The 16,974-nt window shown below is 51.3% G+C and overlaps 1 protein-coding gene across 10 annotated transcripts in view; it reads left to right on the forward strand.

Annotated features, from left to right (window-relative positions):
* Nucleotides 1-16,974, forward strand: part of MBNL3 (muscleblind like splicing regulator 3) — a 77,081-nt gene that overhangs the window by 19,995 nt on the left and 40,112 nt on the right. For all 10 annotated transcript variants that reach the window (XR_013957513.1, XR_013957514.1, XR_013957515.1 and 7 more), the window contains exon 2: nt 10,240-11,256. Coding sequence is in view for 7 of the 10 variants with exons in the window: in XM_080624584.1 (XP_080480710.1) it covers nt 11,083-11,256 (174 nt within the window). In the remaining 3 variants the exon portion in view is untranslated. The remainder of the gene's footprint in view (nt 1-10,239; nt 11,257-16,974) is intronic.

The following is a 16,974-nucleotide window of genomic DNA, read 5'->3' on the forward strand; positions in this document are numbered from 1 at the left end:
GAAAGGGGCACAAGCTGGGAGGGAAGCTGGGAAGCTGCAGTCCCTTCCCTAGGCTGTGTGTGTGTGCCCCAGGCACTGCTCTGCTCTCCTCCCCAATGGACCCTTCTACTCATGGCTGATTTCAGCAGTGGATTCGTTGTACAAATAAGCTCAAAACCCCCTCAAGCCCCCAGGACCAAGCGTTCCAGCCTGGCCACGTGTGCCAGAACAGGCCCATCCCCTGCCTCTTGCAAGGCCCCACCTTTATCCTTATTCTAAAAATACAGTGCAAGGACATTCCTTCCTAGTTACTCTGTTCTGTTATTCTGACCTCATTCCACTTCCCTAATAGAAAACTTCACTGCTCTCCTCTATTAGTGGTGAAAACAAACAAGACCGTTGGACTTCCTCTGGAAAAAATGCATCTGTATCACAGGGAATTGCAGGGAGCCAAATTTCCACTGCGGAGTTGGTGCTGCATGCACATGTTCCCTTGCATGCATCTGGTAAACAAAGCTGTCTTCACACTTAGGACAACTTCAACCAGTTTATCCTTTATATGTGCACTGCTTCCCCTTCCTGATCTGGAATAAAGTGCTCCTGTGCTGGTAGCTGGGGTTGCAAGAAGAGCTGCTCCTTTCCAGCCTCCCCAGGCAAAGTATATTTTGAGGCTTGTGGATGTTCTTGTAGGTGGGAATGAGAGCCAGTGATGGATTGCTAAACCACAGTGTAAATTCTCTTCCTTGGACACCTCTGATTGCCTCCCCTGCACTCTGCTCCTGATCATCCTCCTTCAAACATCCTTCTTGTGCTCTTAACAGCAGTCAGTTAAAACAGACTCCACTTGCCATCCATCCGCTCTTCCCTCTGCCACCTGCCAGGCTCCTGCCCTTGGCTGGGGGGGTTCAGAGTGCACGCTCCAGGCTTGAGGGATTATATCCCTGCTTGGGTTTTTTTCAAGCCAGCTTGGACAGGTACCCAGCCAGGCTGCCCATGAGTGGCTGGGGGCTGCGGGGTGGTGGCAGGAAGGACAGGGATGTGGAAAGCACTATTCCTGTGCCCTGGGTAGCTCAGCCCGCCTTCTGAGGCTGCTGGCTTTGATTTGGGTCAGTTTCGTGCTGCGTTGGATGCTGTCTGGAGAAAAGCATGCCACGGGCCTTAAGTGGGGAAATTGGAAGTGATTCAGGTCATTGAGACTTCCACAGGGGAGAGGAGTTGGAGGCAGTCACTCTGCAGATGCAGGGAGGCGAGGAGAGAATTGAAGATCTGAGGACGTCAGTTGGTGTCCGTGACTCAGGCATCTCGGGGACAGCAGAGGATGTTCAGTCCCTGGAAAGCTGATTCATCCGCCTGGCAGTGAGATGAAGAGCAGTGAATAACAGATCCTGGGGTGTGTGGAAGGCAGGAGGGGCAACACATAGCTCTGAACAGCTTGGGAAGTACCTTGAGGGTGACTTTGACTTCCCCCCCATGCCTTTCCAGGGCTTGGCTGTGTGGGCTCCTCTCAGTGTGCATCCCAACCCCTCTGTGTCCCACCGGGGCACCAAGCACACAGCTCCTGGTCACTGTGACCAAAGTGTGGTGCCAGAAGTGGCCCTTACACTTTGCAGGAGCCTCTTGGCTGGGTGCTTCCCTGCAAGCACTGCACTAGTGCTTATACAGCCTTCACCATAGTTGTTTCTTAATGCCTGATTGGTGTTCCTGTGTTTTATCACTGAGGGATAGGGAAGTAGCAGTCCCTGTTTGCAGAGGGATTAAGCAGCTTGTGACTTGTGACACCTATGGCTGTATTGGGGTTTGAGCTGAGAGTCCCAGCCTTGCACTTACAGACTAGAGCATCTTTCCTGTCCAGCTGGTGACCTGTGGTGACTGCCTGTATGAGGATAATGCCTTTAGGGCTTGGGCTGAGGCTGCTCTGGATTTTCACTGGCATATGGAAGTGGACAGTATGTTCTCAGTTGTTGCTGTGTTTGCTTTTCCTGCTTTCCTGCGTGTTTTAACTCCTTTCCTTTAATGCTGGAAGAAATTATGCTAAATAAATGGGATGCTTTTGTTCCAAGTCTTTCAGTCTCCTTCAGCCATTGCAGATTTGATTTATGGCTTAAGGATGCTGTTAGAATCTGAGTTGAGGAGTAAATCAAGTTCCCTTTTCCCAAGTCCTGAATCATTTCACAGATGCTTCTTGAGTACCTTTGTGTGTGGGATGCCCTTCTGCGTACCCATAAGTGATAGGTGTGTTTACACATTGTGTAATTCAGATGGATTTGAACGTAGCAGCATGAGGACTTTGGAGGCCTGCCCTGTGCAAAGGGGAGAATTCCTGTCTGGCCCAGAGTGATGGCTTTGTGATGTCTGCATTGTGTTCTGGTGCTCTGTGTTTGTACCAGACTGGTTTGCTGCCAACTTACTTATGGCTTATCCCAGCACTCCCGACAAAGAGTGCTAAAAGAAAAACCACTTCTGTTTGCTGTGAGTTCTTCCAGCTGAGAATTCAAACCACTGTGTAAATTAATGTCCTCTTTCTGCAGGCCTATGGTCACCAGGTAGGACAGCTCACACGTGAGTGCATAAACTACAGTGGGTGCCTTGGAGCACGTTTGTGCTTTAAGGAGATGGAGGATGGGACTGGAATGGAATTGCCTTCCTGTTGCAGAAAACATGACCCCGTGAGCTCTGTGATGGAGAGTCCTGGAGTGGAGTCTCCGCAGGCACAAGTACGTGTGCATGGGCAGACACCTCTGAAGCTCTGACCTAGGCAGGTCTCCTCTGCTTGACACCTCCCCAAGCCTCAGGCTTCCTCTGCAGCACATGAATGGCTGAGCTGGGCTCCTGTTCCAGGGTTTCTTTGCTTACTGGAGTACAGTGCCTGGCTGGAGGGCTAGCACTGTGCTTGGAGCTCGAGAGAGCCTCAGGTCATTCCTACCAGCAGGATCCCAGGAAGGGCAGTTGGGTAAAGGCATTCCCTCCCCTCAGCCTGCCCAAACACACTTGTCTCATTGGCAGGGACCTTGGGGGTGTCTTGAACACTGAGCAGGATAATCAGATAGGTTGTGGATACATCTGCTTGATCCTGTTTCTTAGGATTACGTGGTGGGGAACAAGCCTTAATGAGTGAGCCTTGGCCTCTCCTGTCTCCTCTGAATTTGTGTGACTCAATTGAGCTCTCTTTGTGTGAGACAGCTCTTTTTGTGCTCAGGGATGGCAGCATCCACCTCTGAAGCTGGCTGTGCTTTGTGCGGGGTTGGGATTAGCTGACCTCCAGACATCACTGCCAACTTGGGGTTTCTTTCCCTTTGTGCTTGCAGCTGGTATAATTGTGGTCCTCACCCCTCCCAGCAGTGCTGGCGCTGCAGAGGGTTTGAGCACTGCTTCGCAGCAGCACAGAAGCTGCTTCTGCTCCTCAGAGGCAGTGCTGCTTCCAGGGCAGCTGCCCTGCTCCAGCACAGGCCCTGAGCCTCGGCACCAGGAAGCTGCCTCCTGTAGGAACTGAAAGGGATGCGTCAGGCAGGTCCCAGTAAAATCCCAGACTGGTTTGGATTGAAGGGAGCTTAAAGCTCCTCCAGCTCCAACCCCTGCCACGGGCAGGGACCCCTTCCACTGGAGCAGCTTGCTCCAAGCCCCTGTGTCCAACCTGGCCTTGAACACTGCCAGGGATGGGGCAGCCACAGCTTCTCTGGGCACCCTGGGCCAGCGCCTCAGCACCCTCACAGGGAAGAGCTTCTGCCTGAGAGCTCATCTCAGTCTCCCCTCAGGCAGGTTCAAGCCATTCCCCTTGGCCTGTCCCTACATCCCTCATCCAAAGCCTCTCTCCAGGTTTCTCGGAAAGGGGTTTTGTCCTCTGACTGCTCCCAAATAAGCTGATGGCAGGAACTCAAAAGCCCAAAAGAACAGAAGTGTTTGTGTGTGGTTGTTCTGACAAAGCTATTCAGGGAAACAAGGGGAGTTCCCTTTGAAGCACCTTTGAAGCACCCGCCACATGCAGCCCATGGAAAGGGATTTGTTCTGCTGAGGCACGTGTGGGCGCAGCACAGCAGCTTCAGTGGCTGTGCTCAAAGACAAACAAAAAGCTCCTTGAATTGCAATGGTTTTGTAGTGCAGTTTTGGCTTTGAACCCCCCAGCACATAGTGGCAAATAGTTCCCAGCCCTCTGCCTGTGGAAGCTTTCGGGGAAGAGCTCGTCCTGCAGGAGGGGAGGGGAGTTCTTTGAACTTTGATGGCCAGGAGGTGGTTGGGATGTGAAGGATGAAGAAGGAAACCAGACTGTAAAGGTTTCAGGCAGCTGAGGGGATAGGAGCAATCGCAGTCCTCAGTGAGGAATGGCCGATTTCATAATGAAAGGGGTTTTTTTTTCTACTATTTCCTTAAACTTGGCATTTATTTTTCCTGTGATTGTGCTGCAGGGTGTAAATGTGGTGAATTGCGTGTATGCAAGGGAGGATAAAGTTCCCCATGTGGGTTTGTACTTTGTGTTTCCCTGCAGTGAAGGGCTTCCTTCCCTCACAGGGCTTCAGTTTCTCTTTTTCCCCTTTCCACGCTCTTCCCCCCACTATTCCCCAGCTGCCACCTCTCCAGGTAGGAAAGGTGCCTGGGCCATTCCAGGGCAGTGCAGAGCCATGGGGAGCACCCAGAGGTGAGTGATGGAGGATCCATCTTCCCAAGGGCAGCATCACTGCTGACCCTGCAGAGCATCTCCACAGCCATCTTCTGGGGTGCCACCAAGGCTGGTGGGCTCCCTGCGAGGTGGGACACGGTGTCCCATCTGAGGAGCAGGAGGGGTTTTCCTGTGCTGGTCTCCCCATAGAGGTCACCCGCAGGAACCCACACTGCAGAGCTGCTCCATGAGTGAGTTGGGGAAGAAGGATGAGCACCAGTAGCTCCTTCAGCACAGATGAGAGGTATTCACATGCCCGACCTGGTGCCACTGCTGCAGTGGGTTTGTGTCCTGCCAGCGAGGCTTCTCCATTGCAGCAGCACCAGGGGGTTGTTCTAGTTGCACATGTGGCTGCTGGGTTCTGCCATCCTCTATGAACAGAGTCAGCTCGGGGCTGAGTTGACTCTGGCATATGGTGTGATCCATGTGTAATCATGGTAATTCCTGGCCTCCATTAGACCTTGGACAGAACCTTGCCATGCATGGCCATGGTGGGGGAAACCTGCTCCTTTACTGAGTAACTGCAGAAGGAGGTTTATTTTCTCCTGGCTGTAAAGGTCTACCTTAAGTAAACTGTTCCCTGAGGGAGAAAGTGTCCAGGTACAGAATGTTCACAAAGGAAATATTTAAAGTGCTGCTGTGTCCCCAAAGTGTTTGCTTTCAAGTATGAGGGCCAGAGCAAAAAATAGAATATTAGTTTCTAATTTGAAAGCAAAAATAACCTCTTGCAGGCAGCAGAAAATTAATTGACCTTCTTTGGGCTCGATACTGCAGCCCATGAAGTGCACAAGAGAGGAGGAGCTGCGGAGGAGATGCCGTGTCCCCAGTGCGCAGCCTGCATGGGGCAGGGCAGGAGCTGGCAGGCCAGCGCCAGAGGAACTGGGGTCTCCAGGCTGGTTTGTGTGATTCAGGGTAAGAGCCTTGCTAATGGGACTTCAGCAGTGCCGGATCAATGCCTGGACCTAGTGGTATTTCTGTGTGGGGCGTTTTGCTGTTGAACAGCACTTCTGAAGCAGTTCCAAGCTTCTCTGTGATCCCATCATGGCAGCACTTCACTTGCCATGGGCTTTTCAAAGGCCCAGAATGAGCTGCTCTGATGTCAGCCAGCTGAACTGATGCCATTGTGTTCCTGGCTCTGTGGGTCCTAGATGAAGGTGTGTTCTCGTGTGTTCAGGAGAAAGGAAGGACTGAGGAAGATGCTTAGACTTGGTTTTCCATTGGAATGTGTCAATGCTGTTGGATGGTGGTGGTGTTCTAAAGACTTTTGTTTCTCTTTCAGAACAAAATAGTTCAATGTGCTATTTACATTGTTCCTGTTTCTCTTTGCCATGCAGTGTTTCCAGGAACATAGCATTTATCTGGAACACTGTTTGATAATGGAAGCATCTCACTGCTGTTGGAGTGTCCTCCAGTCTGGGTTATTGAGGAGGGGTGGTGGGTACACCAAGCTGTTCTGAACCCATTCAGGTGCCATGAAGAGCCAAGGTTATAGAATCATCTCAAGGCTGCAAGGACTGATAAGTGTCACTTGTGCTGCACCTGAATTTAATGCTTTAAGGAAAGGCCATAAAAAAGGCTTCTCTTGGCTCTGACAATATCTGGATACTCAGGACACATTTCTGGTTCGGGAGTGGGATGCAGATTGTACCCAAAGTGGTGGAAGACTCGAGGTGTGAATTTTTTGTCTGCCCATCCAGGCTGGCTGGCTCTAACCTGCACACCTGCGTAAAATGCAGCAGCCCAGCAGTACCGGGCTGAGCTTGGACTCAGGGTGAGACCTCAGTTCCTCTGCCATGTGCTGGTTCATACTGAGGAGGGGAGCGTGGACAGCATCACATATGCTGAAGAAAGGGTATGTCTGGAACTTGACTTCAGGAAAGCTCCAGTGTTCCTTTACTGTTCACACTGTCCCTGCTCACCCCAGGTGAAGGAAAGGGAATAGGTGCAGATGTCACTCACCAGGGCTGTCAGTCAGGGCAGCAGCACTTGTGCTTCTCGTCCAAGTGGTCATGACCTGGAAATACTTGAGAAACAACAAGTGAGGATCCCCCCCACCCTGCTGCTGAGCCAGGCTTTTCTCCTCAAACCCCAAACTCTTAAATAGCATCATTTACACTTGGGAGCCGCTTGAATCCACCCTGTCACATAAATTACCATCTCTGAACTCGGCTGTCAGGAAGCATCCTCACCAGTTGACATCCATGAGGGGTGTCAGTGGAAGAGGACTGGTTCTGTGGCAAGCAGGAGGAATTCAAGCAGCAAGTGAACATGTTTGTCCTCACGTTACCGCAGGTGGCGAGGGCATCTTAGGTCCGCTGCAGGCAGCCCTGCTGTGACCTCTGCTCCTCACGCTGCCCATATTCCCTTCACTAGCTGCGGGGCTGGCTCTGCCATGTGGAGCAAGCCCCGTGCTCCTGCATCTCAGGCAGTTACAGCCTGGCCCAGCAAGTGACGCTGGAGCAGGGACTCAGGGATATTACAGTTTCCTTACAGGGATAAAGCCACAGGCTTTTCTCTCTGCTGTGCTGCTCGCTCTGGCTTTGATGCTGCTGCCATTGAAATGAGATTGGGCCCATCTGGTAGTGGAAGAGATGAGCTGTGCTGGATGGATCTGCCTTTCTGGGAGGGGTTCAAAAGGCAGCACCTACCCTTTGTTGTATTTCCTGCACGCTAACGAAGTCTGTGTTCTCTGGAGCTACTTTTTATCCTTGCAGTATGTTGGGTTTGGCATGGATGCTTTCATCCCTCCTGTTTGATATAAGTGGGAGGACAAAGTGATGAAAATGCCAGTGTCCCATCATCCTGCTGTCATCTGCCCCATCCCCATTACCCTGCCTGTCCCCTAGAAAAGGATAACCAAGGGAATTGTAAGGATGCATCATGGTGGGAATAGCTACAGTTGTTTGCTGCCAGGAGTTGAAACGTGGAGAACTGAAGCTTGGCAGTGTCAGTGGGTTCCTGTTTGTGTTGTCCTGTCATGGTGCAGCAGCAGCATACAGCTTTGGGGTGATGGCAGCCCTGTGTGTGTGTGTGTCAGCTTCGCCCGTAGCCACATGGAGAGGGGATTTGAAGCAGTCCAAACACTCTGCTTGTTGACTTGCAGAAAAGCCCAGCTTGTGCTCCTCTGGGCTGAAATGCAGTGACTGCTGCCTGTGCTTGCTGCCCTCCCAGCACTGGCAAACCTCTGAAGCAGATTCCTTTATTTAGGCCCTCATTCAACAAAGCACTTAAGTACATGCTTGGTGAAGGCTTTCTTCTTTCCATTGATCTGTCAGCATGCTCAGAGTTAAGCATGTGCTGAAGCACTCTCCTGAGCACACAGCAAAGCAGTGATGGGGCAGCATGTGCTGGGCTGTCTGCCTGGGCAGGCTGCAGGGTTGAGGGCCCTGGCATTAAAAACTTACTCATTTATTTGGCTCCCTCCAGTACAAAAGCCCTTGTCCCAGGGTCTGAGATAAGTCTGTCCTGCTACAGGAGGGTGGGTTGTTTCCATAGCACAGGATATGCCTCTTGTCTCGCTCTTGCACATTGATCAGAGGAGTGTGTCCTGCAGGATGTGGGGCAGAGGGGGCTGTTTCCGTCAGCAGGACAGAGGCAAGTCTTTCTTCAGTCCTCTGTTTTCCCTCCCTCTAAGAGTTGTAAAAGAAACCAACCATGTTACATGTATCTGAATATCTTAATGTTTGTAGTTCAGTGTTTTGTAGGACTCATTCCATCGATCTTCCGTTAAAACCATTCCCTTCATCTTGAGGACTGAGCAGCCTAGAGCAGGCATGTACCAGTGTGTGTGTGCACGCGTATGCTCCTGAGCTACATCAACGAGAGCAGAATGAACGCTGGTCCTTGGGATTTCTCCAGGTTGGGAAGTGAATGGCCGATGTTCCTATGCTACATCTTGGTGTAAGTGTGTGTGACCCTCGGAGTCCGAGCTGTGGAACAGGCACTTAATCCCCAAGATGGTTGTATTTCAGCCTGCTCGGAGCAGCTTCTAGGGAGCATTCTTTCTAATCCCCACCCAGAGCTGACCTGTTCTAGCTTGTTTTGAGGAGCTGCACCCAGCCAGGCCCTCGCTCCCTGCAGAAGGTTTCCACACATCTTTTCCTGCTTGCCGAGCTGACTTGGACAGGGAGCCCACACATCAATAGAATGGATGGGGTTTGCCCCAGTTGCAGGACTGGAATTGATTTAGAGCATCTCTGTTCCTCACAAAGCCCAGAAGACACAAGCATGGCGAGATGTGCTTTTTTTCCCCCTTCCCTTTGAAGTTTGAAACACACTCAGCAAATCTGATGTTCGCAGTCTCTGTTTCCCACCTGATGTGCAGAAACGCAAAGGTCCTTCCAGAAGCACGGGTCACACCAACCATTGTGCTGATGCTGCGGGTAGATTGCGAGGCCCTGGGCAGGTTTTGTTGTGAACTTGACTCTGATGAGCCTGGAAAACACAACAGGGCTTTAACGAATGTTGGTTGGAATGTGAAATAATTTGATCTGTGAATCAAACGGCCTCTGTGCCCCACCCCCTGCTGCTGCTGACAGCCTCTTCCCACACTTCCTCGGGAGCATTGTTTCCATTGTTTCCAGCTCCAGTAATCTTCGGTTACTGATCAGTGTAATTGCAATAACACACCAATAATAAAGGAGGAATTTAAGCTTCCTTTTCTTGTAGTTGAAGGCTCTTCTCCTGCGAGAGCTTCGAGTCTTTAATAGCAGTCACACGAGCAGCATCCTGTGCCTGTGGAGTGTTGGCAAAACTGGGTGGCCGTGCTTTCGGGAGATAAAAGGGATGGATTTTGGGAGATGGGAAACAGTCCAATCCTATCAAGCAGCATTGGTACTGCTAATATTAGAATGGGAAGCTCTAGGGACAGCTTAACATTTTAGTGGATGCCAAGGAAGCCTTGACTAGGGATGCACTGGGAGTTGCTTGTTGTATAACACGAGTTGCTGGAGTCAAGAGGAATTTGAGTTGCCTTTGGTCTGGTGGAAAACTACAGCTGGGAGCAGCGAGTTAATGCTTTCCGTGTGTGTGTGTAGCTGAGGTGTACCTGGTGCGTTTGCTTTTAGTGTTGTAGGCGCTGCATCCATAGGAGAGCGACCGTGAGACCAGTCTTCATGTGCCAGCCCGTGCTCTGCCCCGGTGATGGGTGAGCTCAGTAGCCGTGGGGCTGAGCCGCAGCAGCTCCTGCTTTGTCTCCCAGAAAGCCACCGGCTGCTTTTCCTGCCTGAGCGTTTCCTACAGCAGGGGAGGGGCCCATGGGGAGGACGGGACCTCCATTAAAAGAGATTAAAGAGCAAAACGCCCTTCCCCGCTCCGCGCGGGCTGACTGCGGGGCCGGGCCGCGCCGCGCCGCTGGGGCTTCTCGGTGCCAGCCTGCGCCGCTATGAAACAGCCTCCGCTGTTGGTCGGCCGCCCGTGCCTACTGCTACAACGGTAAACGCCATTGGCCGCTTCCTCCTCGCAGGCGCCGCTGGGTGCGGGGGATGCCCCCCGGTAGCGCAATGGCGGCCGGGCAGCCCCGCGCCCCTCGGGCGGAGGGGGGCATCAGGGCAAGGGGGGGCATCAGCCGCGGCGGCTCCCGCCTCATTCTGTTTCTGTTTTCCCCGCAGGTTGCTGAAAAGTGCCTTTCCTGAAGCCGCCGCTGCTTGGATCGCTGCCTCGGGCCCTCTGCCCCGCGCCCCCCGCTCTGTTTAACCGGCGTCGCTTGCGGTCCGTGCCCCGACGGCAGCGCCTCCAGCCTCCCCGCGGGTTTCGGTTCTGCTCCACATTTACACGCAGCTCGCTCAGCCATTTTAATTCGGTTTTAGTTTGCTCCTGCCCCCGAGTATGTAGCAAATATTGAAAAGAAAAAGGGAAAAAAACCCCACAAAACGAAAGAAATCAGACGTCCTTTTGCTCGTTTTGATGCTCGTGAACCGTAATTTTTAGAAGCAAGAAATAGAAGGAAAAAATACCCCCAGAAAACGAAGTTTTCTCCCCAAGGACCGAGACCATTCCACAAACTGAAGTGCTGCCAACAGCATATGCTTTTTGCAAGAATAATTGAAACCATTAACTGGAGAGCACAGAATCCGTTTGAAAGTCTGCCAGTTCTTTGCAAGTAACTCCGGCAGTGGCACAAAATCTAACACTTGTATTTTAACTTCTACAATTGCACTTTTAGGAGCTGGCCTCTCATTTGATTTTCAGTTGTTCTGATAAGATTTCTATTTTATGATTGGCTTTATGTTTAATTCTTGTTTCGAGAAACACGATTTGACTTAAATGAAAACCTAAGTGCTGATGAATAGGAGTTCTACCAAAGCAACAAGTTAGTTATTTCTTCGCGTTTAACTTGAATTCACTTTTTTACCCTTTTTTTAAACAAACAAGAAGAAACTCAAGCAGCTCAGCAGTACCTGGTGCCCCCAGGAAGGGTGCCCTCGCTTGCTTGGTCACTTTTGGTTTTTACTATGGCTGTAAACGTTTCCCTGGTGCGGGATACGAAGTGGCTGACGTTAGAAGTGTGTCGGGAGTTTCAGAGAGGAACTTGTTCTCGGTCTGATGCAGAGTGCAAGTTCGCCCATCCATCACGGAGTTGCCACGTGGAAAACGGTCGAGTTATTGCCTGCTTTGACTCCCTAAAGGTGAGGACTGACGCATGCATTACCTGAGCTCTCTTGCTCTTCCTTCCCTCTGGAATGGCTCGGCGTGCTGGGGCGCGGGGTGTGCACAAGCACTCTTTGTTGCTGTTCCTGCAGGGAGGATGCTGCTGGTGTGGGATGTAGTTGCTGAGATCCAGGGTACAGTCAGTGCCCTGATGCATCGCAGGAGAAGAAGGGTTTACCCACCATTTCCAATGGCAGCTCACGTCTGATAAAGCTGTTCCCAAAGTGGAGATCGTGGGCATTGAGTGAAACTGAGATGAGGGAAGCAGAGAACTCAGTGCTGTAATTTATGTCTAGAGCACATGGGCAGTGCATTTGATGCCGGGCTCTGAAATGTGCTTTTAATGAGCAGAAACGAGAGCAGCATTTTAAGATAATGAATCAGCTTCATGTGCATTTCCTGGAGATGGAGTTGCAGATGCGCTCAGACACTGGCCCGTGGATGGGAAACAGCCAAAATATTTGGAGAGCGCTGCTCCAAGAAAAATGGGTGTTGGGAAAAGGCTTTCTGTAAGGGACATGTGAATGCCGTGGTTCTGCTAGGCCTGGCCGAGTCACAGCCCAGCCTTTTGCTAGCACTCATCTCTGTGGAGCTGATTTTGCAGGCAGTGAATGGCTCTTGGTTGCTTTGTCACTGTTGGAGCTCCAGGGGTGACTTTCAGAAGTGACCAAGTGCCTGGGGGCTGAGTTGGGGCAGGGGGATAGGGGCTCGCAGGAGGAGGTGGCATCTCTGTTTGGGGCTGCCTCACCATGGTGCTCAGGAAAGGAGCATCCACTTTGTGCTGTTTCGATGGGGTTTTTCGCCTTTTTCTCTAGAGTGTGGGTTATCAAAGATGCTTTCAATAGGATGGTCAAACCCCTGGCACAGTATGGCTGGATCACCGGTTGCTTCAGAGAGCTCCTGATGTGACGCTCACTGTTTTGATGAGTGTTTAACCTGTTTGAGGTTCTAGAAGGAATCTAGTACGTTTTACAAGCTTCAGAGCTTTCTCTTGAACTTCAGCTGTTGCTTGAAGAGATCTGGGTTTATTGTCATGAACGTAACGAGTACCAGAAATGGTGGAATTACATATGCCCAGGTTCAGACTGGGGCTGATCCAGTCTAACGCTGGTTTACCTGTTTTATTACTGTTTGGCTTCTTTGTATTTTCACTTCTGTTCCCTTTTACCAAGAAGCTCATGCTTCCTGTTTGCGTTTGGTTTTGCTCTTTTTAATCTGATTATATGCAGCGAGGCTTAGTTACAGAGTGACTTTCAAATGTTCATTTGCATTGCTGTTTGCTGACAACGAGAGGCAAAACTATTTCTATTGGAGGGACATAAAGTCATGTCCTTTGTGCCCTTGAAACTCCTGAATTGTAGCCAGTGGCACTGCAGACAGTTTGAATGGAGAGATTAACACGTTTCCATTCGATAGCATTTCTTTGGGAAGTGGAAGGAGTGCTGTTCTGCTGTGTGGAGTGGTACCCTGCCCTGCGCAGGGCTTGCCTGATGGTTGCAGCATCCTGGGGAGCATTAAGTCAGTGGGCAGCTGGGATCAAATCCCACCCACTGGCATAGCAAACAGGTTTCCCACTTCAGCAGTGGGGAATGGGATGGGGAATACAGTGTTGAGAAAGCAAAGAAAAAAACCCAGTCAAGGAGTCGGGTCTGATCGGCAGCTCAGCGTGTTTCCTGTGTAACTGCCTGTTAAGTAATGTTCTTGTGGCAGCAGCTTCCTCTTGACGCAGCAGCAGATGCCCAGTTTGTGCTACTGAAGTGGCCTGAATCTTCCAGGGAACAGATTTTCCAGATTCTTTCAGGCTTAGGAAAGCCTTGTGGGGAGCCAGCAGCTCTGGCTTAGGGAAGTACACTGGGAGGAGAGCTCAGACTCTCCTCCCATGATGGGGCTGTTCCGACATCCCACTTCTCAGCCAAGAAGTGGGTCTCGCAGCACCTCCTTCCTTCAGGCCCGTGGATCCAGTAGCTCCCACTGGGCAGAGCCCTGGTTGTGCTGTGCCACAGAGCAGTGCAGTCCCCTGCGTGTGTGCACACACCGTGTTTCCCAGTGGAGATAACCACCCTGGTGACTAACCTCTCCAACAAAGGCCTTTCTGTCCTTGGGCTGCACTGGGCTGGCAGAGCCATGTTTGCAGTGGCATTGAGAGACTTGTGGGCATAACAGTGGCCTCCCTTCTGGTAACCAGGGAGATGTAGTGACAGGAAAAGGGGTGATGGGTTCAAACGCAAATAGGGGAAGTTCAGGTTGAAGATAAGGCAGAAGCTCTTCCCTGTGAGGGTGCTGAGGCGCTGGCACAGGGTGCCCAGAGAAGCTGTGGCTGCCCCATCCCTGGCAGTGTTCAAGGCCAGGTTGGACACAGGGGCTTGGAGCAAGCTGCTCCAGTGGAAGGTTGTCCCTGCCCGTGGCAGGGGTTGGAGCTGGAGGAGCTTTAAGGTCCCTTCAGCCCAAACCGCTCTGTGATTCTGTGTTACGTTCTCAGACCCGTTAAGAAGAGGCTTTTCCTGCCCATCCTGTGGGTGTCTCTGTGTTTCCCTGTGGAAGGCTCGGTAGCTGCTCAGTGCTCTTTTCATCTCCTCACACTCTGCAGTAGCAGAACATCTGTGTTGCTCCCTTGGAGACAGGATATAGGATGCTTGCAGCTAATAAGTTTTCCTTTCCCAGTTGTCTCGCAGTGCCCAGGGCTTTGTTCAGAGGTTGCTTATCTGCATCCATTGTGTAGTGCTGGTGCTTGTTTTCTTTCTCACAGACCTCTTAAGCCTGAACAATGCCTTCCTACAGGAACCTTTGATAACCCAGCCCACAATGGCTTCACCTCCCTGGTCAGGTCACGCACAGCTTCTGTAGTCACTGCATCTTACTTTTGCCTTCTGTTCCCTCTGTGTCATGGAGCAGTTTTGCCTCTGGTGCGGTGCTGGGAGCAGTGATGCTTCCAGGAGCAGACTGCTGCAGTGTGGGTTGTTTGATGGGTGAATGTGTGCTGCCTGTAAGCTTGTAAAGAACACATGGGGGTTCTGAAGGTGGTGGTGGGGCTTCACTGATGCTCAGGTGGGGTCACCAGGACATGCTCTGTAGGAGCACTGTATGGTTGTGCAGTGAAATACTAGAGCTTGATAAGGGGGGAAGTCCAGGGCTGGATCTTGCTGTCCTGAGCTGTGGCTCTTCAAAGGGGGAGCTTGCATATTTGTAGGCAGCAGAAGGAACCTTTCTCAAGCAGATTGATTGAAGCTTAAAAATAGTTCCTTGTGAGGAGCTGTTCACAGATTGGAGTCAGATGCCAGGAGAGCTCTCACTGTGCTCGTGCTTCCCCTCGTTACTCTGGAGGAGCAGTGCTGTCTGCAGTAACCCATGTGAATGGCAGGGCAAGCTGCACTGCCTGCAGGAGGGCAGCCCAGGGGCACAGGAGCCTGCCACCCACCCAGCAGTGGCCACAGGGGCTGCTCGTGCTCTGTGGTGCTCCTGACAGGTCCCAGGCACCTCTGAGACCTTCTGCAGTGGTGGCCCTTGGGGTCATTCATCAGCTGCTTTCCCAGGCTTGGTGTGCACCATTCCATGCAGAGCTTTTGGCCATGGGTTGCTGGCTCATGGCGCTTGGTACAAGGCTTGTGATGGGCTGTCCACAAGCACTCAAGTCATAAACCTTCCTGTGCAGGCTGGATGAGGCCAGCATGGTGTGACCCTGTCTGACTCCTCAGCAAATCTTTAGCTTTGTTCTTCTCTTTCTAAAGCTGCCAGGAAGGAGCATAGCATTCTCTTTGGTCCCTGGAAGCACTAATGGAGCGGTGAGCTGAGAGATGGGGCATTAGGAGATAGCGCACTGTGCTATAAAAGCGTGTGGGTAATGCACACTTGGGTGATCCCAGAGGCCTTGGTTTGTTCTGCTCACTGGTTGGGTATTGCACTGTGGACTCACAGCTTAAATACAAAGTGTCCAAGCCCAGCTTGGTGAGGTGTGGTGGGGTTTGGGTTTATGCTTTGATTTGCTTTATGAATGTAGGTGTTTCCACATGCAGATCAAAGGCGTGAAGGGCATTCTGAAAGACAGAAAATCATGGCCATTCCAGGGCTCTGGATTTTGATCTTGAAAGGTCTAATTTAAAAGACATCCTAAAGCTATTGCATGTTTCAAAGCAGTTCTGTGTGTGTATATATATATATCTATATAAAGGGTGGATTGTCTGAACAGGCGTGAAATCAGGAGTTAAAAGTACAGTTTTGTCTGAATTGTCTGTCTTCTAAAAGAAGTGTTATTATCTGGTAGTGGTATTCACAGTCCCACAGCAACTGAGGAAGTTCACTGTGCTTGGACAGTAAATGTCCATAGGTTCCATAGGAAACCATAGGATCTCGAAGCTGGGGTACCTAAGGCTATTCCTTACTCTTTCCTTATTTCCTTCTATATCTATTCTATATCTATATTCCTTCTATATCTATTCCTTCTTACTATTTCCTTCCTGCTGGTTTGTACCTGGTTTATGCTGACTTCACCAGAATTCTTTCTATTGCTGGTTTGCAACCAAATCTTCTAGATTTAAATAAACTCCAAGCACGGAAACAACTGAACCACCCACCAGACCTCACACACGATTACGCTTTTACAGGGGAAGAAGAAAGCAAACCAAGCCAGAGAGGTATTTTTGGAGGCATTATAACTGCGTGTCTCAGCTCAGTGTAATGGGGCTGCAAATGCACCAACCGAGTAGTGTTGGGCCAGGTCACCTCTGTGAGACACCTTCACTTCTTTGGTCACTCACCTGCATAGGTGATGAGAAGTGGATTTGCAGCAGTTTCTGTCTTGGCTCGTGCTTGTGTGTGTCCTACAGCACATCCTAAGTGCTTTTCATAACTACTGAGTCAAACATCTGAAAGCAGGAGAAATGTTTTTAGACTCAGTTTTATTGATAAGAACTGTGGCTCTTGTATTTGAGCGGTACATCAGGGAGGGCAGGAGAGCTATTGAGGCACATCCCTTGCCTACAGCAAGCTCCATGTTGTCACTGCGTCATTTAGTTGGAACACGTGCTCTGTGTGCTCTGCAGTGGCTCCAAAAGGTTTGTGGCACTTTGTGGGATGGAGACTATGGATGGAGGAGCACACCTGGAGGTGCCTGGGGCTGAGCATCTCCGAGGCCTGCCCTGGTGTCTGGGCTGCAGATGCTCTCAGTTGAGGTCCCTCGGTTACTCGGGTGATGTGTGACCTCCCCAGGCATCTTCAGCTTTCCAAGGAGTTGTGCTGCTGCCCCAGAGCTGGATCAGGGCTGCAGGAGGGGTCTTCCCAGAGCACAGCAGAGGGGCAGGATCCCCTCCCTGAGCTGCTGCTCACGCTCTGGGGGTGCACCCAGCACATGGGGGGGTTCTGGGCTCAAGCGCTCTCTGAAGCCGGGTCATGGGGAGCTTCTCTTCACCCAACACCCCCAGCCCTTCTCAGGCTGCTCCATCCAGTCTCCCCCATCCTCTGGGGTGCTGGGGATTGCCCTGACCCATGGGTCTCTCTGATATCCCACTAGTTTTGCTTTATTTATTGGTGACTTTTTGACAGCTGAAAGGTGCCATCGGACCCCTGGTGAGTCTTGCTGTCCTGGTTTAATGCTTTGCTGTCCCCTGCTTCTCTGTGGCAGGTCACTGCCTCTGCAGCAGGGTTAGCTGACCCCATCTGAGTGCCCACACAGGAGCAGATGCCTTTGCTGTTACCCCGTGTTT

Source organism: Psittacula echo, assembly GCF_963264785.1.
Source record: "Psittacula echo genome assembly, chromosome: 8".
NCBI classification, from domain to species: Eukaryota; Metazoa; Chordata; class Aves; order Psittaciformes; family Psittacidae; genus Psittacula; species Psittacula echo.